This window comes from Channa argus, chromosome 5 (genome assembly GCF_033026475.1).
Source record: "Channa argus isolate prfri chromosome 5, Channa argus male v1.0, whole genome shotgun sequence".
Classification (NCBI taxonomy): Eukaryota; Metazoa; Chordata; class Actinopteri; order Anabantiformes; family Channidae; genus Channa; species Channa argus.
The window spans coordinates 24,034,391-24,058,914 of NC_090201.1; the positions used below are offsets into that span (position 1 = coordinate 24,034,391).

General features: G+C 39.0%; 2 protein-coding genes across 3 annotated transcripts; both read right to left on the reverse strand.

The window, feature by feature from the left end:
* Positions 1 to 1,634: 1,634 nt before the first annotated feature.
* Positions 1,635 to 12,431, reverse strand: cept1b (choline/ethanolamine phosphotransferase 1b). 2 transcript variants are annotated; one of them, XM_067505068.1, is made up of 10 exons: positions 11,968 to 12,431; positions 10,049 to 10,345; positions 9,550 to 9,724; positions 8,039 to 8,186; positions 7,813 to 7,954; positions 6,339 to 6,423; positions 5,932 to 6,063; positions 5,158 to 5,316; positions 4,514 to 4,639; positions 1,635 to 4,018 (listed from the first exon to the last, which is right to left on the reverse strand). In XM_067505068.1, exons 2-10 carry the CDS (start codon positions 10,237 to 10,239, stop codon positions 3,896 to 3,898), a joined length of 1,281 nt encoding a protein of 426 aa, XP_067361169.1. In that variant the 5' UTR covers positions 10,240 to 10,345; positions 11,968 to 12,431; the 3' UTR covers positions 1,635 to 3,895. The 2 variants fall into 2 exon arrangements, with proteins under 2 accessions (XP_067361169.1, XP_067361170.1); XM_067505069.1 differs by lacking the exon at positions 11,968 to 12,431 and adding an exon at positions 11,801 to 11,906.
* Positions 12,432 to 13,497: 1,066 nt separating this feature from the next.
* pth4 (parathyroid hormone 4) lies at positions 13,498 to 19,095 on the reverse strand. Its single transcript, XM_067506174.1, has 3 exons — positions 16,727 to 19,095; positions 14,904 to 14,998; positions 13,498 to 14,392 (listed from the first exon to the last, which is right to left on the reverse strand). The coding sequence occupies exons 2-3, from the start codon at positions 14,987 to 14,989 to the stop codon at positions 14,122 to 14,124; spliced, it is 357 nt and encodes a 118-aa protein (XP_067362275.1). The 5' UTR covers positions 14,990 to 14,998; positions 16,727 to 19,095; the 3' UTR covers positions 13,498 to 14,121.
* Positions 19,096 to 24,524: the final 5,429 nt, after the last annotated feature.

Genomic DNA, 24,524 nt, shown 5'->3' on the forward strand with positions numbered 1-24,524 from the left:
ATTGGATGGACGTGTCAATTTTACCGACTACAAATTTGATGTGATTTAAATGGAGACTTACGCTAACTAGATGACATCAACATCGTTTCCAGAGAGAATATGTGTAACTTGGTGGGATTTGATCAGAACCTCCCAGGTGAATACTAATTGCCCAGTGTAAAAAGATCTTGATAACTACAGTTGTAGATGTTAGTGCTCTTACACTCTGGGACTAAACTGTATGATATTCAGAGAACATGTGCTACTCACCTGCTTTTTTTCTTGTAGGTAAGTTTTTTTTTAGTCTGCATTAGACCATCACTAAATTATGAGCAGTGTCTTTGGGTTATTTCACATAGAGTATATCATGTGTATCTGCAGGCTCTGCTCGTTTGGCCACATTTCTGAAGTCCATCACCTCCTGTGAGAGAGCTGGATCTGATGAAGCATCCAAGAGGCTCAGGAATGAAACAGCTGATTGTTGAGTAGGAGAATCCACGATGGGGACTTGACACACTCAGGTATGGAGAGGCCCTGATGGCCTCTAACACCGATCCAGCATAGCTTTTATCAGTCATTGTGTTTAAAACATCTAATATGCATCACTTTTAAAACTGAGCAGACAGCTCAAAAGATGCACAGCCATAGCTGAGATAATGTATTTCTTTATTAGAGATAATGAACAACTGATGATGTAAATCCAACTTTTGCTGTTCATTGATCTTGTAATCATCAGAACACATCCACATTTGTTTCAAAAAACTGTCTGGTGTTGTGATTGCTCTACTTCATGAACATTGTTATTGTAGTTACAAACTTGCACCTAGCTCTGATCCAAATAAGTCAATCTTGTCTCACACTTTCAGTGTAATGTAGTGCTGTGAGGAGTCATATTGACCACTAGAGGGCGCTATAACTGATTACAGTATATTGCTACTGGTTCACTTTCACGTTAGGTCTATTTCTCAAATTTATATTCAGAATACATTTGAATAAACAGTTATCTTTAAAAATATGTATTTGCAATAATATGCCCTTTTTAGCAGCAATCAGGACTCTTTTCTCAAGTGTGACTTAGGCTGAAGTTTATTATTTTTTAGTATTACTAAAATTGCTTTGTTCTGATGAAATTACTTGAGTGAATTTTGGATTAGATTATAAAATGTTGCTAATTTTACGAGAAATTACACGTTTTACATTTTCATCTATAACTTTCATAAATTTGACTGAAATTAAGACTAAATGCTTAATGACTTCAGACATCTTTATTATAAAATTGCCATTATATTCCTAATATTTCTCTAATTCCTTAAGGCAGTAGAGTACAAATCTTTTTGTGATTTGGGTGAAGTGACCTTTTAACATTTCTATATGGAAGGTTTTGTTCTTGCGAACCAGTGACAAAGTGGCCAGAAAACTGTAGACTGTGACCAAACCACATCCAATCCAGTTCAGATAGTGACCATGCTATTGTACAAAAAATAATTATTCAGTAATTAATTCTCCTAAAGCACGTGCATCTGTAAAACAATAATAACAGGCACAATCTGGACAAGCAAAAACATGAATACAGGTTCTCTAAAATCAACACTAAACACCCACTCTGTGTGAGGTGCTGGGTGTGGAGGCAGAGCGAGCAACAGCCAAACTTCAAATTTTGTTATATATTTTTTTATTTACTGTTATGGAAAATGTCATCTCATATTCAGTCACCGCCTTAAAAACTATCTCCTCATTATATGACCTGATCTTCTGCACATTCAGCCTATGAACACCTGTTCTTCTTCAGCAGCTATGACAAATAAGATCACACTGTTAAAATATACACACACTTTCAAAAACGTGATTCAGTTAAGTAGCAGCATCCAGTGACAGTAAGGAGTGTGAAGTGCACACAAATAACCGTTATGGCATCAAGTACTTTAGTCTGGCGATATTTTATATGCATATTTACTGTCAGCAAATCCCATGAAGACACTGCAGCCAACAATGCATCAATTTTTCTAACACTTTACCAGTTGATTTCCTTCAGCATTTCCTAACATTAAACTGTTATTAAGCTTTTAATTACAAAGCGTTTGTGATTTACTATTAGTTGTAAAGGAAATGGAGAAAAAGCAAGTGGTACATCTAACGTACCAGCTTGTTGAGTTAGAAAGAAAAGACAGGAAATCATGTAGCAGGTAAATGAAAAATGACATTTCCTGGACTAACAATATTTGATTGGACAGAAAACGTAGTTTGTGCTGTGCTGCATTACACATTTCTATTATTTTGTCCATCCCATTTGTGACTGAGGCTCTGTTTGATGCATCACAAGTCAGCAACCTAACAGTTATAATACATTCTATGAAAGGAAGACTTGCTGCAGGACTGGTATAAAACTTTTAGATTAGTTTTAGAGTCAATAACCTCAAACTGGGTGTAAAATGTATTTCCATTGCTCACTAGAACTAAAATTGTGCAGGTATTTTTTTGGAAATGTAATCTACAGCTGAAACCAGTTAAATATTTTTAGGAAAATGTGGGGGGAAAAAAAGTTTTCAGCAAATTGAATGGGAAAATAAAGAAACTAGAAAACAGTTTGTTTTCTTATTCAGAAATTTAAAAAGATCATTGACCCACACTGTTGCCCTGGGTGACGTGTTTGTTTATTACCATGAACATTAACACTGATATCTATCTCGACTCAATCCCACATACACTGCCCTGCTGCCTGAGAAGTAACAAACATGGATTGATCCGCCTCCAAAAACAGTCCAGGGGGTTTTGGCAACATTAGCCACATCCCAGTTGCTTATAGGAAGTTAAACGTCTAACATTTACACTTTCAGTAAAAAAGTACTAAGATGAATTCACACATTGTTGATTTGATCATTCCCCATGGGATTTGTTGACAATGAAAATATAAAATAAACCCAGGATAAGACGAAGGATGAGGAGTGAGAAAGCTGAGTGACAGCTGGTGGAGTGACCTGTGACATGATAACAGGAATTCAAAGTGAAAGTATCACCATCACCATCACAAACTTGTTATTGTTTCTCCTTGAGAAAAAAAATCTGAACATTTAAGTTTGTTCTTTAGCTTAGAGGTTTGCATACTAGCTTTTTGATCTCTCACCTGCTTAGAGCAATGAACTTCATGATGAGTAAATAATGACGATAAATGAAAACAAAATCCTAAATGGAGAAAACCTCACGCTTACTTATTTAACAAAGATGTTTCAGTCAAAGGAAAACACAGAAAGTTTGTAGATTTGCTTATTTAACTATGCTGTGATATGTTAATGAAAAACATAATAAAGGTGGCATTAGGTTTTTTTGTTGTTTTTTTTGACATTGTATTTTGCTGCTTTAGAACAGTTGCACAATTTTGACTAATGTGCAGGAGACGAGGTAAAACTCATAACATGGAGGTTTTAGAAATGTGTCAGAGCAGGAGTTTTAACTTTGAGAAGTACAGACACTAACAGTTTGCTATTTACAACAGCAAAAAAGGTAAAGTTATGTAAATATTACAAAAATCATAATTATGTAAAGCAAAACCTTTCATTTCCTACACATTTTCTTGCAATCGAGCAGTTAAAACACATTTACTCTCCTTGAACATACTGAGTAGCACCTGTGCTCTCCCGAAATATTTGTTCTGTGTAACAATGAGTTTGTCAGAAGAATTCTTATTACTGGGCAGAAGATGAAACTGGTACAAATTCAATTCTGCACTCGTGAAAAAAAAAAAAAAAAACAATTACAATAATACTCCAGTATCAATATATATCATCTGCCCTCGCAGTTTGTTGGCAGAAGCACATACGTTACATCACGTCACCCCCTGTATCACTACATGGAAAACAGAGGAAGAAAAGATGAGTGCAACTAACGGGAAGGGACAGAGTCAGTAATGGCTGGCGTGTCCTCAATGAGGAGCTGTACTGAAGACTGAGCAAGGCTTGATTTTGAAAACAAAAATGTGAAGATGACAGGCAATCTGGTTGCAAACACTGACACAGTAACGCACCAAGTCAAACAAAGAAATGATCTGTGGGAGAGAAAGAAACACAGTCACTATTTCTATACTGAAAACAGGAGCTGGACGTCCATTACAGCCAGGAGAACAGGAAATAGTGTGCAAATAGCGTTTTATTTTAATGTAAGCTTTTTTAAACATTTAATTTAACTTGATGCCTGTGTACAAATAATAATGAGGTTTTTTTTTTAAAGGGGTGGGGTGTAGATATTTTACTGCTATATTAACTTAACAGTCTTAGTATCTCACTTGACTTTATTTTGGTAAACAATTAATGATGCTGTTTACTTTGTATCTTCTGTAATGTTTCTTCATTATTTACATGCAATGTTTATGATTGTGCCAATAGCCAATTAACTTTCACATTTAATGCATCACGAGTGGTTTTGTTAGAGCAAACGTTCTCATCCTTTCATGACAGAAATAGAAATACATGCCACAAAAACATAAACTTAACCGGATACATGACTTTTTCTTAAGCACGTGTGAGCTAACGTGTATACTTACCAGTGCAATCCACAACACCAGGTACTCGTCAATAAAACTATTGAAATATTGATCCAGGAACAGTAGTCCTGGTCCTAGGAAGGCTAAATCGTGGAGATGCATCTCACTTTTTGTCATATGTGCTACCTGTAGACAGGGAAACACACAGTTAGCATCAAAATGTTCAATTCTTTTGGTGCAAAGTGCTCAACTCTCCAACCTTAAAGTGGGAATTGCACATTAAGCTCATGCTGTGTTGAAGCTTGTTCTGTTGGCCCTATAAACTCACCAAGGCTCGTGGTTTCTAAACATTTTTGCTGTGCTGGTGACAAAGTCAACTCCAAAACAACGTGGCAACAACTCGGGGTCAAATCTTACATTGACAGAAACCAATGCAAAAAAGCAAACAACTAAAAGGGTTCAATAAAACTGCTATTTGCTAAATTTGGTCTGCCATTAACAAAACACAGAATACACTTGTTTAGTGTCAACTTTACCTGTTCTCAAATTTAAAGAATCCCTAAAGTTCCATATTCTTTTTATGAACATTTACTTGTTAGTTCTAACCAGGTTTTCCATAGGTTTCTCATGGTTTCAGTCTATGAAAAAAAAATCTGTTGGTGACAATTTTACTTCAGTAGAAATAAAAAGTGTGCCTAACTTACCACTAATTTATTGGTGATTTTTGCTGAGACAAAGCCGAACGCCAGGATATAAAGACACGGGTGTTTCTCAAACAGCTGGACGGCAGATTTCTTGTATATCATCATTGCTAAAATTATAACTGTACCAATATGTAAGACTGGTGAGAGGACACTGGTTCCCTGGGGACAAAGACAACACAAGACAGAGGGTGATGTTAAATGAAACAAAGTAACTCTGCTCCAACAGAATCCAGAAAAGAGAAGTAAATGCGTTCATTTGATTGAAACAATTGGAATTTCTAAAGCTGAACAAACAGCACAGTGTTGTGTGATGGAGACAGATACTTCTTGCTCTAACAACAGCAGCCAAACTCGAACAATAAGACTCTTGTAGTGACAAAATCCCAGCTCAAAAACAAGCAGGGACACGGCAAGTGGCATTTAGTATTTTATGATCAAAGATGTGACATCAGTTATCAAGTTGGAAAATCTGAGGTTTACAATCAAAGCTTTAAAAAGACCCACAGATGATGTTGGCATATAATTGGGAGTTTAAATTATATTGTTTGCCTGCTGAATCTGTTAGGAGCGAATTAATTCCCTCTTTCTGGATATTGTATTGATGCTCATGATGTTTAAAGCAAAAATAAATCCTTGTTAACGTTATGCCTTCCCTACCCTGCATATGCACACATGTCACAGTGCTGCTGCTCGGAAAACCTATACTTTAACCAACTTATAGAACAATTTCCACAATCTCATTATCAAGAAGTTTCCAGAATTTTCCAGACTTACAGCTATTGTGGATCCATTTTTGCCCACACCTCCTGTAAAAATAACTCTGAAGTAATTGGTGCAGGAGAAGATGGCTCCTAAAAGCGTGCAGATGGCAGGAATCATTTTCACCTGGATATTTAGGATGGGAATCTGGGAATCAAGACAAAATAAATAAATAAATTAAAACAAAAATTAAGAAGTGATAATAGAATATGACATGTTGATATCACTTTTCTTTACATCCACAATGAAAGCTTCATGAGTAAAGTTAGAGGACATTAAATGCAACAGTCTCATCTCATAACTATTATAAGACAAAGACAAAACAAGAAGCATCATAATTGTATTACAGAAATATCATTAGATAATTATAGCATCATTCTCACTAATCTCAACCTGTAGAAATTAGAACCGATCACAATTACCAGTGACTGCCAAAAAGCAGATCCTCCCACGGCGGCCAGCAAATACATGATTATAATGAAGATTTGCACCTCAGTCACATCAATGCTGAGTGGGAGGAGAAAGCAGAGAGTTCACAGTCAGGATTAGTGAGGTCTACCAGCACATAGAGATCCTGCAGCCTTCTTCCACAACACACCACTAGTGATGGAGCTGAAGGGCAGTGCTTTCAGTAGAAATGTAACTACGTGACAGATGCAATCAGTAATGCTCTGCTGTCTCTTTCACCAAAATTTGTCAGGACAAGGTCTCAAATGTTTAAATGGTTTTTAAATTTCAACTTGTCCACACATTAAACAGATGTGTTAATTAGAGAGTTAGACTGGGGTAGTTTTTGTACATTTGGCAGTGCCAGGCTAGTTGTTTCTAGGTTAGGCAAACCATGCAAATGTTTAGCCCCCCCCCCACCAAAAATAAAAAATCTAGGAACACACTTCACATTGGCACACTGTGCAATAAAGACATTATGCAGTGCTCCACAACAGCTCCCAAAACATTCCTATGTGGGGCCCCTTCTATCTACCAGGGGCCTCAATGTTCTCTGTTGGCTGTGGCCCCTCCAGATTCTGCAATCACTATTGCGTTTAACCTGCTTCCACTCTACACACTAAGCTAACCGTGTCCTCCAACTCCAAAATGTTTAACAATCCTTAAACCATTCTCAACAAACTGTTTATTTTCTGAATACTTTAATTCACCTAACTAAACTACAAAACACGTGAAATGAGTGTAAAATGTTTGTCCAAAGCTGTTGGTACAGTTAGCTGAAGTCACCTGTCTCAATTTAACTAAAGTCAAAGTAAAGCAAAAGCAGGTGCATATAATTCTAGCAGCTCACTCATTTTGCAGACAGTTTGATTCATATTTCCCTAACTGCACATTTATGCAGAGCAGACTGATAAACCCTTTCCATAAAACTCCATGGAGGTGTCAGTGGCCATTGTGGAGGCAGACAGCAGTTGGCCATGCAGCTGCAGCCAGGAGATTTACCATCATGTTCCACAGGCAGGGACCCACAGTGCCTGTGAGCATCTGTAATCCTGCGAGACAGATCTGCACCTCTGTTATGTGAAATCTACACACAGAATACATCCACATTTACTCCAGCTCAGCGCCACAGTTAAGTGTTATATTCTATTGAAATTATTAACTCCAGGTATAACTGGTTGGTTGAGTTTTTAATTACTTGGGAGTATTTCCTGTTAAACTTTACAGGTACCAGTTCTGTCAGAGTTGCAAAATAATTGCTGTTTTTTTTTTTTATATTTTTTTTTTAACACGTATGCCTACACAAAATGGTGCCCTGCTAAGGCTGTGTGGATTTGGAGCAACGGTTCTGCTCGTCTTTAAACATTAATTCTATATGTACAAGAAATGCGATCCCACATATTGTTTTCATGCTAACAAATCAAAAGCAAGCAACTTTGGCGGACTCACATGCCAAACCGTAGCGTTCCCGACACGTATGTTTGCCAGTGGGCACAGTAGAACATAAACATCCCGGCGAAGCAACAGAAGAACATCCAGTCTGGGTTGGTGCCCAGTTGGACTGCTATGGTGGTTCCCAACACCACAAATACTGCAGAAAAAACACAACACATATAGTGTTAACAGGAGTTTGCAGGGACACAGTGGAGTGGAGTTAAACAGAAAACAAACTAACCGGTGGAGAGGGAGTCGCAGCCATGGTCAAACAGCTCACCAAGAGGAGAACTGCTATTGGTGCGTCTAGCCTGCTTTCCATCAATGGCATCCAATGACTGGTAGACAAACAGACCCACAGCACACAACAGGTATGCCCAGAGTGGAGCCTAAAACAACACACATACGCACTCATCTGCAGCAGGGATCAGTCTGCCTCACAAACATACAGCTGTACGGACTAATTGGTAAGCTCCAGGTTCAGATCTGCCAGCTGTAGAGCCCGTCAGAGTATTAAACATCAGTGCATACACTCAATTCACAAACTCGGTGTAAAATATTCAGTAGGCGAGAGGTCGAAGGGCTTTGTGTCATTGCCATGTTTTTTGTTAATCTGACAATTATCAAATTAAACAAATACCATTTTGTATATATTGTAAAGAAAAGCACAAATGATCCTCCCCAGAACTCTAAGTGATGTTTCCTTTAAACAACAGTCCACAATATACATGAGGAGAAATTCCTAAAATATTCCCATTTTACAAGCAAGGAAAAGATCTATTCTGCAAAGTCTATTCTGTTGAGAAACTATTTTTTTTTTATAAATTAGTAATCCCATCCTCTTATTCTAATATGATCAGAGCTGGCTGCTGGGCCATGTAAACAAAGCTGGATCCCCAATGGCCAGAAATGATAAACAAATAAACAAACAAACAGCCAATAAACACCAACACAGTGACACATGCAGAGTGTGAAGGCAGAAGCAGCCTCCATGGTGTCAGTGGGTTATGTTCACACGCTCACTGCCAGTTGATCTCTTTGATGTTGCATATTTTAAGCCTAGATGAGGCATTTTTATTCCCCAACTTTGTTTAAGTGACAGGTAAATCGTTTTAAAGGTTACCTTTGGAGCGGAGCAAAAAACTTCTTTACTTCAACCACATTTCAAAACCACATTTTGAAACTTTGTTTAGTGATAAAGACCATTTAGGGACTTTCTTTAATTTCACCGAATAAATAAAAGATAACGGTTTTACATATGGGGCCGTTGTTTTTGCAGCTGGACTAATTAGATGATTGGCAGTAAATTAGCAAATATGATTCATTCTTTAAAGTAAAAGTGTAAAAAGCATCCGCCATTGAATTTGCTGCTTATCCTGATCTTACATGGTATTAAAGTGATTATCTTTGGGTTTTATTTAATTGACAAACATAAGAAATTTTATGCCAACTGTAATGGTTTGAGGCAACTGTAATAGACATAAAAAATAAACAGAAATCAGCAGATTATTTTGCAAATCACTGTTTTCACTATTTAGAATTTGAAAGTGCAAGTTAACTTTTCCGTATAGTCAGATGATAATTATCAGTTTAATATAAATGAGAAAGACACAAGGAAGTGACTTGAGCAAAAAAGTAGAAAAAATAAATACATAAATAAAAAAACATTGTTTTACTATGAATTCCGGCTTGTCAAATATGTCTCAAACTTAAAATTTTCTAGAGAAACATTCTTTTAAAACTTTGACTGACCTGTTCTGTGGCAGTTGGGCAGTAGTAGACAAGGACAAGGGTGGTGAAGACATTGGTGGCCAGGCCAATGATGGTGATGAGGTTGGGAGCAATCCAGGATGGGACTCGTCCCACCAACCATTCCCAGTAGCGCTGCATCAGTGGCTCCATCAAGGAGCGTCCAGCACTGCTATATCTGCAGAAACAGACAAGAGGAAGGTAAAGACCTGATGACTTTATCCTGGAGATTTACCTGCTGACCATCAAGGACCAAAAATGACATCACAGAGCTGTGTGATAACTAACAAAACAATGTTTTTCATTAGAGCTGAACTATTATTTTCTGTTATGTTGAAATAATTTGAGTTAAAACTTCCATAAGAAAGTGTCTTCACAAGCTGTAACAAGTCACTCTGTAGGTCCAAATGTATCACTGCTAAACCACAGAACTATTTGGAATAACATAATAAATGCTGCACATCAGTTTATCTCAGACAGTACAGGTAGAGTTAAGTGTTACCTGTGCTCCTCCAGCCTCTTCAGTTGATGCCTGGACAGAGGGGGTGAGGGCAGCTCGATCAGCCTGCGCAGCACTCCAGGGGCCAGCCAGCAACTCGCCTCCATGCCCATGCTCTGCCCAGGGTCTCTGTCCCGGCCAAGGCCTCGGCGAGAACGCAGGGCCCCACCTTGATTCTGCCCTGTCGTGCTCATGGAGCCCCGCTGCCTGCTTGTGTGGTCCCTGATCCCTCTGGCTCTGCCACTGTCCTGATGGAGGGGCTAAAGATCCACAGTGGGACTGGATGAGGCTGGACGATACCTGGTGGAAATAAACCAATATAAAAATACTATCCTATACAAACTTAACACAATATATAGTAAATACAGTTTCTCAAAGCCAAACAATCATTTTACTAGGCTCATATAAGTAATATTTTAATCAGATCTATTTGATCAATATTTTTTCAATAAATTTTCTGGTCATAACAATCATATAATAGTGAAAAATGGCCCTTACAGTTTCTGTAATGTATGTATGACTTAATTTAGCTTTGTTTAAAACTTGAAAATGTTTACAATGACAAACACAAGTGCAAATTGTCACATTAGAGAGGCTGCAACCAGAGAACAGACGTGTTATTGTTTGAAAAACACAGACTCCAGTAAGCAACCGCATAAATTAACTCCAGATCGCTTTAGATTAATGATTGACAGTGCAAATTAGTCAGTAGTGCTGCTTTTAATTTCGATATTTCAGTGACTTACTGCCGGAGAACCACACCTTTGAAGCCCTGCTCTTCGTTGAAAATTGCTGAATTTTGTTAACGCTAAGGCTAAAAAGTCTGTCTAAATTCTTCGGAAACCTTTCTAATACACCATGTACATTCTATGGATAATATACAAGTAATAAAATATAATGAGTAGCTTAGGAAAAGCTGCACTGCAGAGTTATGCCACTGTGTAGCAAAGCTTTACTTAATACTGTTGGTGTGCAGTAAATACTCAGCTGTAAAAATAAAAAATAAAATTAATACTGAAACAGGAAAAATGTGTTATATGCTCATAATTGTTCAACCTCAACACAGACATGACAGATACTGTGTGGGATGGAAACGAGCCAAACACATTCCTGCAAGGGATCAATACAGCTGGATGACGACATTGGACAATAAAAGAATCCGAAGCGCACCACTGTTCTGCCTAAACCAATTTTAATATCCATAGTGATTTAAAATAGATCTGATAGTGCTTACTAACCATATGCTTTTAAAAGGATTATTACGGCCTGCAGATACCATGTTATATGTAAACGTGTCACTGACAACCTGGAGTTTGTGTTATTGATTAAAATAAGTCTATTCAGAGGCGCCAGTAGGTGTCTGACCTCTGACATCTATGACCACACTCTGCACTGAGGTGTCACACGTGTTGTTGTTAGTGTGATTAGATAAAACTACAATCAAATTCGAGGTGCACTCACTCACATGTCTGATAAGTTACTCCCCGAGTGGAGGTCCAAAGAAATTTTTATTTACATGACATAACATGCTTCCCATTCCCTGGGACTGTCAGCAATACACGAGCTACCGCAAACAAACTGTTTGAGGCGCTTTGCTAACGCTGCCTAGCATAGTTGCTCATTTCACACTAGTATTGCTGGTGGAGAAAAAAAAAATAGCATTAACTAGCTGAGCTGGATGTGTCGTTAGCTCAGCAAGTAGCTACGGAAGACATTTGTCAGTGTCATAATTAAATGCTACACATTCACGTTTACCTTGTCTTTAGTTCCTTATAGCAACAAATCTGGAAAAGTTGCTGTCCATTACAGATACTGACTAAACTAGTCTTTACTGATGACACCTCCCGTTATGACAACGGCTAGCTGGAGCTAGCCGTCCTAGCTAACCCAGAGACAGCTAGCGAGCCCCTGAAGTGACTGACCTGGCCGATGAAAGTAGAAACACCGCGAACAGTCCAAGGGGCAGTGCGGAAGCTTCAGGCCTAGACGGCACCTCTCTGTGGATGGGGAATGTTTGCTGCCCCCTTTATCAGTTAGAACAGCGGAGGAACGTTCGAACCTGGAGGTGTATCACCGGTGTTCACTGTGGTTGACACAGGAAGCTAGTTCACGTTAGCAATCACGGAAATCTCGCGAAGCATTTTCTTTGGTCGCTGGACCTTAACCCTGAACTCAGTCTCTCAGGTATCACGAGTCTCCGTCCGCCTTCCTTTCTGCTCCGAATTTTTTGGTAGTTTATACGTATGTAGTTTTTTAGTCCGTTTCATTTTGTCTTAATAATCAGGACCTCCTATTTATATCGAGCCATATTCTACTACAAGCACCGCAAAACAAACTACATACCCTTCATAGAGCTTAAAATGTTCAAGCAGGTAAATACACACGGTAATCCACTCCTGCCCGAAGCTCTGTTGTTTGTGTTAGAATAAAAACACGCTACACTCCAAATGCTTTGCACACCGACTTCTCTTACTGCAGCACAGCACCAGGAACAAAAATGCTGCTCAGATTAAGCAGATTACAAGGGCACACACAGAGACAGACTTTAATAAACACCTCTACCAGATACAAATACAGGCAAAGTCATGGCTCGCAGGCAGCCGCACATCTTTAACGCAACGCAATGAAATCAGTGCCAATTAAAAGTAGTTAGTACTGCACTCTATAAACATCATCTGTGCTAAAGAAGAGCTGCACAACGTCACGTTCCAACTGGACAACCCGCTGACAGCTGCACAAAGTTGCATAAAATCCATTGGTGCTAAAACATACTTAATAAACACACACACACAGGCACATATATATATGGAGAGTGAGACTCGCTCTCTATATACGGAGGTCATAGTGCGTGGTGGAGTCCTATTGGGGTCTGTTATAAGAAGAGGTGGTCGAAGTGTTTTGAGAGATTAGAACCATTAGAAGAATTAAAAGACTGAGAGATTATAAAATTGATGGCATTGTTAAAGTAGAATTCACGGCAGAGCTGCTGTATTGGATTGCATTAGATTGTAAAGGTGTACCTAATAAAGTGGCCAGTGAGTGTATATACTAAGGTCTAATTTGCTAAATACACACAGCTGCACCAGTAAACCCCGCTGGGGCAGCTGCAGAGGTTCAGACCTTTATATCTATCTATCTATATAGATAGTTGTCAACCATTATTCCTCCTTTTTAAGACTGTTTAGTGCATAATATATTTTCAAATAAGTAAAAATATATCATACATATTCTCATGGAAAATACTTGAAACCAACTTCTACCACACTTTTGTTTGCATGTAAATTCCAGTATCCATATTTAGTCGTGTCTCATGCCGAATTAGAAACACTTGTGGTCACTTGTGTTGTCAAGGTGACCAAATAGTCTTGTAGGGTTAAAATAAACAAAGAACTGGTTGAGGTAAGGGACAGACTGGTAAACGTAAAGTCAGTTTTGTCAATTGCTCTGTGGTTTTATTATTTTTTATTTTATTTTATTTATATTATTTACATTATGTCGATAAAAACATAATTCAGGAACAATTTGAAAATAAGGTGTAAACATTTGTAGGAGGCAACTTCAAATGTACAGACAGTCGGTGTGTATGAGCCATCCGTCTTTCTCTGGGTCACATTGGCCGATAGATAAATACGCTGTAAACTGTACATGAAAGTGTAGCTGTTATAGTCTGATTGTGTGATGATAAAGTGCTGAATATTGACTTCTCCTTTTCAAAACACAGGAACCATGTTTCTCTTACTGTAAATTTCCTCCTAACTGTTAAATGTCAACTTCCTGGAAGAGATCACACCAAAACAGCTGTAGGCTTTAACACATGAACCATCTGAGCACTAAATATGATTATTGAACCATTTTTGTATATTGTGTAAAACAAACAAAAAACACCAGTTTGCTTTGCACACTTTGCACATATGGTCTAAAACCGTTTCAAATTCATACAATGCCTCCTTTCACATCTCTGCAGTGCAACTATAGATGATTCTGACATTGTGCTTGAGGTGTTTTATTGTTCAAACAATTGACACAGCTAGTTGTTTTTTAAAGAATGTGTACAGCAGCTTTAACTTTGTGTGACGTCAGGGCTCCCTGTCTGGCAGGTGAGTCAGGTAGGGGTTAAAGAAGTCTCTCAGGAGGCTCTGCACCCGGGCCGGCGGGGGGCTCTCAGCAGCGGGGACCAGCGCCGGATTCAGAGCCAGGTTCAAGACCTTTGTGGGCTTGGAAGCAGTGGCTCGAGTCTGGGCCGTGTGGAGACCCTCGATGGCACTGGACAGCCAGATGAGTCTTTTAAGACTCTGGATGTTTCGGCCGCGGTCGTGCATCAGCTGGTGTTCAGTCACCGCTCGGCGACTGCAGGGAAACAGAGGAGAGAGTGGGAAGGGTCTTTCAGTCGGCATCAGCGCATTCCCCAGTACAGTCAACACTCTTTAGGGCTTTAAAATAGATGCATGGAAGCAAAAGGTCCAGAAGTCCAGAAATATGTGAAGCCTATGAGTAACTGAATTCATCATTGTGAAATTCAAATACCATCGAATTTGTCACAAATTTATATCTGAAAATTATTTTCTCAATATATTCCCTATGAAATTTTCATGTTGCAGTTTTAAGCTGTGCCATTTCAAAAATATCGCACATAAATCAAATCTTCACTCTTGTTTTCATAATTCCCTGAACAAGTCAATCAGGAAGAAGACTTTTATTGATTTTGACGGTGCTTAGTGCTTTATAAATCAAGTGCGCTGGAACTATGAAGATGAGTTGGGGTGTTAGGGTTATTTTTGGGAGTAGGAAACATACATTTTTTTTAAGTACTCTAAAAAAAACCCGAACCAGTCACAGCTGTAAAGAGGGAGTCCCTCACCTCTGGCTCTGTTGACACTGTCCGGTTGTAAAGGTGACAAGAAGCATAACAGCGAGCAACTGCACAGGTCTGTGGGACGTCTGCATCTTCTGTAACTGCACAACAAAAAACACCTGACAACTTGTCATTTTAAAGAAAAACTAACAAGCAGCTTATAAATGTGTCTAATTGTAGCTCCTGCATATACAGTATCTATTATTTGTATGTAACAGATCCTCTATACATTAACTCTGCTCAATGCATATTGCATTATGTTCACTTGCTACTTGTATTTAATTTTTACTCTTCCAAAACCTCTGTGTGGTGCATTAAATCTTTCCATTAAGTACATAAACAAGAGCAGCACCTCGAGAACAAACACCCACTATTTTAAATAAATATCACAGCAAGGAACCAAAATAAAAATGAAAAAAAAAAAGTTTCTCTGAACATTTTATGGTTTTACATAAAATGTTCAGAGAAACACCATGGACCTGATCTATCTGCCAGACATTTTTCATAGTCGGGTCTGTTGGCTTCTGCATGTTACAGCACGAACAGAGGAGTTTCTGTTTTTGATGAGGTAGAAGGATCTTGAAGGTTGTTTTGTAAGTGTTGCATATTTCTGTGCTTACTCACTGACTATGACGTCAGCGGGTTTGCAAAGAAGAATGTCTATTTACATCCCTGTCCTTACTCGTGTTGGCCATTTGCCCAGCAAAGGCAATACGTCGCTTTAATCCAATGCTGCAGACACTCAGCATTGGTGCATTCGTGACTTTTTCTTGCACCATGTCTAAAGACTCTGAGAGGTGAGTTATGTGTCCAGGACTGCTTTTCCTCAGTGATTTGCTTTTACAGTGTTTTCGTGAAGAAGAAACGTACAAGGCTTTCAAATGGCAGATGCTCACAAGCCATTGGATGGAAACTCACTCAAAAAATAAGTCCAAATGTAGATTTTGGACATTTTTCCTTTTGAAATAGTGAAATAAAAGCTTTAAAAAGCTGTTATTCTTGTACATGTGTGCCCAGCTAATCTGACGTTCATGTTCCATCACCGTCTAGCATAAATTATGAGATACATACATTTAATCATCTTAGCAGGTGTTTGCGTGAAAAGGTGCTATGGGTCACAGAGGAGTGGAGGAGCATAAATCTTAAAAATAAGGGTCAGAATACTTTTTTTATGTTGCCTAAACCTAACTGATCAGACTGATTGATATGTGGTTTGAAGCATTTGAACATCTCCAAATGTGCATCTGCCTTTGTCTGTTTTTTAGTCAATTCACAAAATCCACAAATAGAAATGGAAACTTCTGATTTTGTAATTTTTTTAATATTACAAATTTTTAAAAAAAAAGTGCAATTTTAGACAATTTCGTTTAATTAAAACATCTATAAACCTATAACTTCTCCTGTTAGACTTTAACAGGAACAGGTAGCATTAATGAGTCCTAATACTGTTCCAGGCAGCTGGGGAAAAAAACAAGGGCTGTGCACACCTGAAAATACGACAGGTGGGATGAAGAAAAACATGACACCGCACGAGCAACAACACGAGAAAACCTCCTTTTCTCTTTCACTTTCATCACGAATTTCCAAGAGACTGGAACATTGTGAATTAATAAATACTGCAGTGCGTCTTAGACAGCTAAAAATAAAAAAAGGCTTTTTCACACTTCTACAGAAGTAACAGGAAATGAGAACATATTCAATTGAGTATCAATTCAATCAAGTAATTAAAATATAAAAACCATGATAAATCAATTAAAATTATATTAAAACTTTAAAATCTTCTTAAAATAAAGTACATTTAGCTTTTTAGGTGAAGACAAATTACTCACATTGTCCCTGTTGATGACAGGAGCTCCTCCAGAGATCAGACTTTAAACTGATTTCAGGTTCGACCTCCAGACCTTTTATAATGCGCTCACACACACACACACACACACACACACACACACACACACACACACACACAAATTGAAAATTGAGCTTTTGATTTGCTAACGAAACAAACGTCAGCGCAGTCGTCTCTGTGACATGTGACTTTGTATCTGCGAGGGGAAAAGAACTAACATTTTCCAAGTTATTTGTGTACAATCCCAAACAGCATCCTGCACCCCAGTGTTTTGGTGGAGGAGGTTTACAAACTTTCAAAAGAAGGATGAAATTCAATTGAAGGGATTATCATTCTTTAATTTTTTTTTTGGGGGGGGGGGGTCTAATGCAGCACCATTCCTCTAGAACAAATTCAGACGACCGACAAATAGATATTCAGGGAAATGGGGTTGTATGGTTGCATTGATGTTGAGGATGCAGACACATAGAAAATGAGTCAGTGTGGATGAGCTGAACGTCAGCAATCTCTTCTTCAGTTCAGGTCTAAACTTTCCTAAACACACTCTCTCTGTAGTTTAGATGCTTGTCACCTGGAGCTCTTCTCCAGCTCCTTGACATTACAACCATCACGCCCTCCTTCCCCCTCCCCAACGCTAATGAACCCGCTGTGCCACCACAGTCACCGTTAGAAACGCAGTTGTCTTGACAACACCTTCCAGGACCAGTTTCCCTCAGTGAGAAATGTAGGCCGCCATCGGAGGCCCGTGGGTGGAGAGATGGAGCGAGGAGAAGAGATTTATTCCATTAACGAGAAAATGGTGCGATAGTGTGAAGAAATTCGAAGGAAAGAGACAAAGAGGAAAGAAAGAAACTAATCAGCAGAAACATTTCTCAGCTGGAAGCAGATGGGCCGATCTCTTTAAGGCCTGGTCTTAGTTTTATCAAATGCTGGTTAACATATAACATTCACAATAGGTGGAAGAAAGTACTCAGAGTCTCATGAATAAAAACTATTTGTCTTTTTAGACTATTTGTCTAAAAATTCTTTCCAAGGTACGAGGTCTCCAGAGGACGTGAACCTAGAGCGACTGTGAAAAGTATAAGTGGTCTCGTTAAATGATACGTTGGCAGTACGTGTGAGACAGTGAAGGACTTGGGTTTTGTTCTATTATTTGCAAAGCTGCATTAACCCACAGAAGCTGCAAGTAGATTCTAATAAATGGATTATGTGGCAAATGTCCACATTGGTGGGAATAGGCAGCAAATGTACATTAGAGCATCTTTTATTATAATTGATTCTAGTATCCCCAGTGGATGGTTTGACACAGACAGACTAGAAATACAACTATCAATAAAAAGGCGAGCAGTACAATAGACATATACAAATAATTCAAAAGCACATCCGTGTCACTGTTACTGTCCCTAAAACCATCAGAGAAAACAGAGAAGAGAAGTGTGGCAGGGAATTTAGATTTTCAATGTTTTCTCCTCCAGACTCCAGTTTAACTAATAATGTAAATATTTGGCCGCTTATGTAGCTTTTATCCAAGGCCCTTTACAATGTTGCTTCTCATTCACCCTTTCACACACTCACACACACACACTGATGGCGGGGGCCGCCATGCAAGGTGCTCACCTGACCCACCGCGAGCAACTTGGGGTTCAATGTCTTGCCCAGGAGACTTCGACAATTACTGGGGCCTCGGAATTTAACCACAGACCCTTACAAACTGTGCCAGAATAAAATGCTATTAATGTCCCATGTCCTTTATAATAAGCTTTATTTTGTAAATCGGGTCCTCCATGTGTAAAGTATTCTGCATCCACATGGTGGCAGTGTTGCACTAATCAACGCGAGGCCAATTTATTAATACAGCACATTTGGCAAGAGGCAACACAGTACTTCACAGCACCCAGGCATGAGCACAATAACAAGTTCTAAAAACAAGAAAACACGAATACGGAGATTAAAAACAAGCACATAAAGCACAGAGAATAAAAATAGTTTAAAACGAATGAGCTAAGGTGCAAAATAATGTGACAATGGACGAAAAACAAGGGACTAAAATGCAAACACATGCGCGGTGCATTTAATTTAAAGCCACGACAAACACTTAGTTTCCATTGAAATTAGTGGCCACTGTCAAGCTTCAGCTCTTCTGACAATTTATGCCATATGTGAGCAATGTAGAAGATAAAAGCAGCTCCATGGAGAAACCCGACATTTATAAACAGCAACAGACACATGTTCCAAACGTCTTTCAGACTCACACAGCAGCACTGACAGCAGAGCAGAAATATACTATTAGTATTATATTATATCTAGTATGTGAGTGAAGATTTTTTCTTCTAAACAGTCACAAAATATACGTGATACATGCATGAACAATTATGCAGCATTGACACTTTTTGTAATTCTATAAGGACAGCTACCTGATGCGCAGTGTGAAGCATGGTGGGGTGGAGCAGAGCGGGGAGAGGAAGGGGAAAGGAATTGGAGAGAAATGGGTGGGGGGAGCAGAGTGGACAGTCATGCAAGTCTGCACAAAAAACGCCCCCTGTGAAAGGTGAATCACCCCATATTCTCAGAGTGAAAGCTGGTGGCTCCCACCCCGAGGATGGTTCAGTGCAGCGTTACGTTTCTGCCATAAATAACATTTTGCATTTAGGCCAAAAAGTTCAATATTGATCTCATCTGACCAGAGCACCTTCTTCCACATGTTTGCTGTGTCCCCCAAGTGGCTTGTTGGGACTTCTTATGTCTTTCTTTCAACAATGGCTTTCTTCTTGCCACTCTTCCGTAAAGGCCAGAGTTGCAGAGTGCACGACTAATAATTGTCCTGTGGACAGATTCTTCCACCTGAGCTGCTTCTCTGATTAATGCTCTCCTTGTCCAGCCTGTGAGTTTAGGTGGGCAGCCATGTCTTGGCAGGTTTGTAGTTGTGCCACACTCCATTTTCCATTTTCAGATGATAGGTTGCACAGTGCTCTGTGAGATTTTTAAATCTTGGGATTTTTTTAATGACTTAATCCCAAATTAAACTTCATCCCTGGTCTGTCTAATGTGTTCCTTGGACTCCATGATGCTGTTTGTTCACTAACAGACCTCTGAGGGCTGGTGGACTGTTTCCTAATTAGGTGACGTCTGAAGGCAATTGGTTCCGCAGGATTTTAGTTGAGGGCATCAGACTAAAGGCGGCTGAATGTGAATGCACACCAGACTTTTTAGATTATTTGTAAAACATCTGGAAAACCTTTTATCATTTTCCTTTCACTTCACAAGTATGCACCACTTAATGTTGGCCTTCACATAAAATCCCACTAAAATACATTTAGTTTTGTTGTTGTGATGTGACAAAATGTGCAAAATGTCAAGAGGTATGAATACTTTTGCAAGGCACTGCATGTAAATAGCAAAGTGAAGTGACTCAGCCTGAATGTCCACATCTGGTCAGCAGTTGGGATCTTTTTATGAAACCACCCTGAGGCTTTTTAATAGCTTCCTGTGCAGAAATGGAGTTTTATTTCTCATTGTTACACCTGTTAGCAACGTTAACGGTCACAGCCGGGTTGCCACGGTAACGTAGCGATCGCAAACCTAAGATGATAAAAATGTGGTTCCCTGGTTTGGCTCCACTGCCCATCAGCCTTTACTGCCTCTCTGTGAAAATATGTTCATTTCTTTCATTGACTTTTGTTTAAATGGTTGATTCATAACATAAAGAGCCAACATTGACATCAACGTGAGAAAAGGCAGTAATGGTATATTACAGTTTACATGAGTTTGCCTGTAGCTGGTGTTGTTAGATTGTCAAATTAACTGAAACACAGACAAACATTTGTACACATTATTCGAATTAGAAGTCAGACAGGAAAGAAAGGGTCCATTTCTCCTGGAGAGTGCTGCAGACCGACTTACTGTACCTGTAATAAAGCTGATTACACAGCATGAAATACAAATGTCGTCCTCTGATAAGCCCAGACAAAGGTGAACTGTGCGGAGCACTAGGCTGTGTTCTGGCCCAGTAAAGGTTGCTGGTTTTCGGCCAGTTTGGACTGGGGATGGGCACATTTAGCTGATTGTGGACAGTCTCCAGACCATGAGTGTTAACTTGGGTTAAGGTGAGATGTAGCCATACACACCTGGACCAGTTTAGGTTGAGTGTTGGGGGCGTGGAGGGTGGGTGCCATTCAAACTCCATTCAGGGCGGATGGTTTCTTCTGGTCTGTTAGATCTGGGTCATTACAGGACCGAACCATTTGTTTTCTATAGCTGCTACACGTCGCCACGTTTTTCCATCTGTGTTGGTCGTCGCCTGTGAGGACAGTGGATGTGGGATGAAATCAAAATGAACCAGAGTGTGTGCGTGTGTTTCTGCGTGTGTGTTGTTGGCGATGAAGGAACATTCCACCCAGTGCAACAATGTGACCGATTGCTTTTTAAAGGTTTTTGGACAAGTGGAGCCCTGTGGAGCAGATGTCAGGCAGTAGCAATACTTGTTATTGTCATTGTCTTTTAATCGTGGAACAGTGTTAAATATCACCAGACATGTCTTTCCAATCCGTCTAAAAAGTCTTTTTTTTCCTTGATTGTTCACCAAGGATCCCCATTAATTTACAGTTTGTGTCCTCTTATTTTGAAATGGCAACATACCATATAATAAAAATTCAACTAGTTCGAAATTTCTTTTGTCAGAAATAAAAAATTGTATTTATTAAGGGGGATGCAAACTAAAGGTAGATTGTTACTGTGATACGTTTGCAGCCCCTTATGTCATTTCAATGTGATGTACAGGTGTTATGAAAACTAAAGCCTCCGAATGTTTGATTTATTCATTCAACAACTGAGTATCCGAGAGCAGATCCTAAAATCCTCCTTAGTAAGATTGTGAAGACAATCTCATAAATATAAATGCATGTGTTTTACTGGGCGATGGGAGATGTTATGTTTTAGTTGGGGCAGTTTTACTACCATGCAGTGGAGGAATGGATCTTTTTAATATGTTACGAGGTCATATTTAGTGGGATTTACATCTTTCATCTTTCTCAACTTGTCATCAAGATGCATTTTGGAGCCTGTGTTTTTTCCTATATCTTTTAGGAAAAAAATAAAAACTTGACACCACTTTATTTCAAATTCCAATGGCTTTATTTTATGTATATAGATTTGTATATATTTATATATATATATATATTATATATATAGTTATGTAACAACTTATACTCCTGCTTGATTATCATCTTTTGTTCAGCTTAAGTTCAAACAACATGACACTAAGACCAAGGCATTCCACATGATCATATTTCACAAAAGAGTAAAGAAAACGTGTGTGAATGTGTGTGCGCGTGCACCTTTTGTACACTCCTCACACACACAAACATACATCAATGTACAGGTATCGTGGTTCTGTTTGTAGAAAGAACTGAAGAACAAACAAAAAAAAAAGACGTTGACAAGCCGACAGAGTGAGAGCGTGAGGGAGAGAAAAGTGAAAAACCAAATGAACCACTGGAGCTGAACTGGAGGATTCTGTTGCATAGATTGAAGCAAACAGGAGGAGGATGTTTGGTAGAAACAGACAGGATGAGAGTGAAAGAGGGCGACACACATACAAACACACACACACACACACACACACACACTGAGGAAACACACCTTCATTGAGCCAGCACCCCACCTGATAGCAATTCATGCATGCATGCATGCCCCCCCCAACACACACACACACATATATATACAGGGAAGCACAGGAAGTTTTATTTTGGCTCAAGAACAATCAGAGCTGAGGCTCTCGAACTGTCAGACAGGACTGAAGATTCAACACTGAGGTCACAGCCTCCAACATTGTAGCAGGCCAACATGTGGCTATTAGCCCTAAAGACTAAGTGCACCTAAAGGCGGACGTGAGTGTGTTGCGGGTATTTGACAATAAACCAAACATCCTGAATAAACTGAACGCTAAAGGTTCCCTAAAGGAACATGAATGCAAGCATCTCATTTACTCATTTAATGTCGTCCATCAAATACTGTAGCTGTCGAGACTTTTCACTAAAAAGCCGAAATGTGACCCCATGGTGGTGCTATGGGAAAACTGAGGCTCTCCAAATTCATTTGGATTCATCATCAGAGAACCACCAACATTTGATCAAAGTGTAGCGGCAGAAAAACCCGATATATCCACATTCAGACACATTCAAGCACTGTAATTTTGACTTGTAGGTACGTCTGTATTCCTGGAACTGAATGCATGTTAACTAAATATTCATTTTACCGTAAGTTAAGTGAATTAACACAATGGGAGTTTTCAATGACCTCTTTCTTGAATCCTGTTGTCCTGCTGCAAGATAAACCAAACTACCATCTCAGCTTTGTCCACTAAGCCCAAGATTCAAGTCAACATTGACCTCTAACACTATCAACACTCTGTTCACCGACAGTCGTTTAAGCAGCCTGACGTAAAACCAAACCTTCAGAAACATCTCTCAAACAGTATTAACAGTAGTAAAGTTTTAAAATTTAAAAAAAGATATGTTCATGTGCCTTAAAGTAAAAGCTGACTTGATGTTTACTTGTGTGATAACAGAGTTCGTCTGAGCACTGAGCGATTAAAATGTCTTCTCGGGCAAATCACATTTTCCTTTTCTTAAATTTCTGCTCTTTGATTTCTGGTTTTTCTAGAGTTAAGGTTTCAGATTAGTTTAGCCTGAATATTAGACGAGGAAAAAAAAAAAAATTGCTGCTCAACAACTTTTAAGCTGTGTGATTTACATGCCGAATGTTGTTTATAGCTAGTGTGGCTTTTTGTGTTTTTGTGTAGTCTTACACTCGTACATCCTGACAAAATTAAAATCAATAGTAAACAGTGAAACATCAGATTTAAACGTTGGTCCAAATACTGTAACCATCATGAGTTTTGCTCTTGCATTACAAATCTGTCTTCACGACACAACACTCCTCCTCTCATCAGACTGACAGTAACACCACTTAAGAGCCTGACCGAAAATGAGAATACACTGTATGTTCTTCTGGTTTAGTGATGCTGATTGTGACCACACACTGAGCTTTCATAATTTATTAATAAAAAAACCAATGTTGTTTTCCATTACAGTTAAAAATGTCGGTTACATTAATAAATAATAGAAGCCTACTCTGCAATCAGCTTAATTCTTTTTTCATATCGATATTTTTAACAAACATTTTGATAATGACCATCTGCATTAAAGACAAAGCTAGCTCATCAGTAAAAACTACTTGTATTTCTACTACGACAAATTCATCAATTTGTTGAACAACAGACACATAACAGACTGATTGATTAGAATTTTTGAAATCGTTATCATCCATCTAAAAATTAATATTAGACATTGCAGACAAATTAATACGGAAAACAATCCAGTTGGAGGCCTGCGTTTGACTTGTGAGTGCACTGTGCTGGACTAATTACTAACACAATGTCCATTTCTCTACTAACATGTGTTCAATTATCAGTCAGGCTCCAACATAAACACAGACATTTCACAGGTGAGCAACAAACTCCATTATCCTCATTCTTCTCCCCAATCTGACCAATAGAGGGAAGCAGGATGATAATGGATCAATGGATGTGATCGGTGGGATACTGACAGCTGCAGGCAGAAGCCTACCTGAACCACATGCTGAATGTTTCGGGCTTGTTAATTGTCAACGTCTCCCTCCTCCTCTCACTGCACAGATGAGTGGGTGATGAGTTCACGGGAGTCTGTGAAATCTGTGTGTGTGTGCAAATGCGTGTGGTAGGACAGGAGGATGAAAACGGTGGA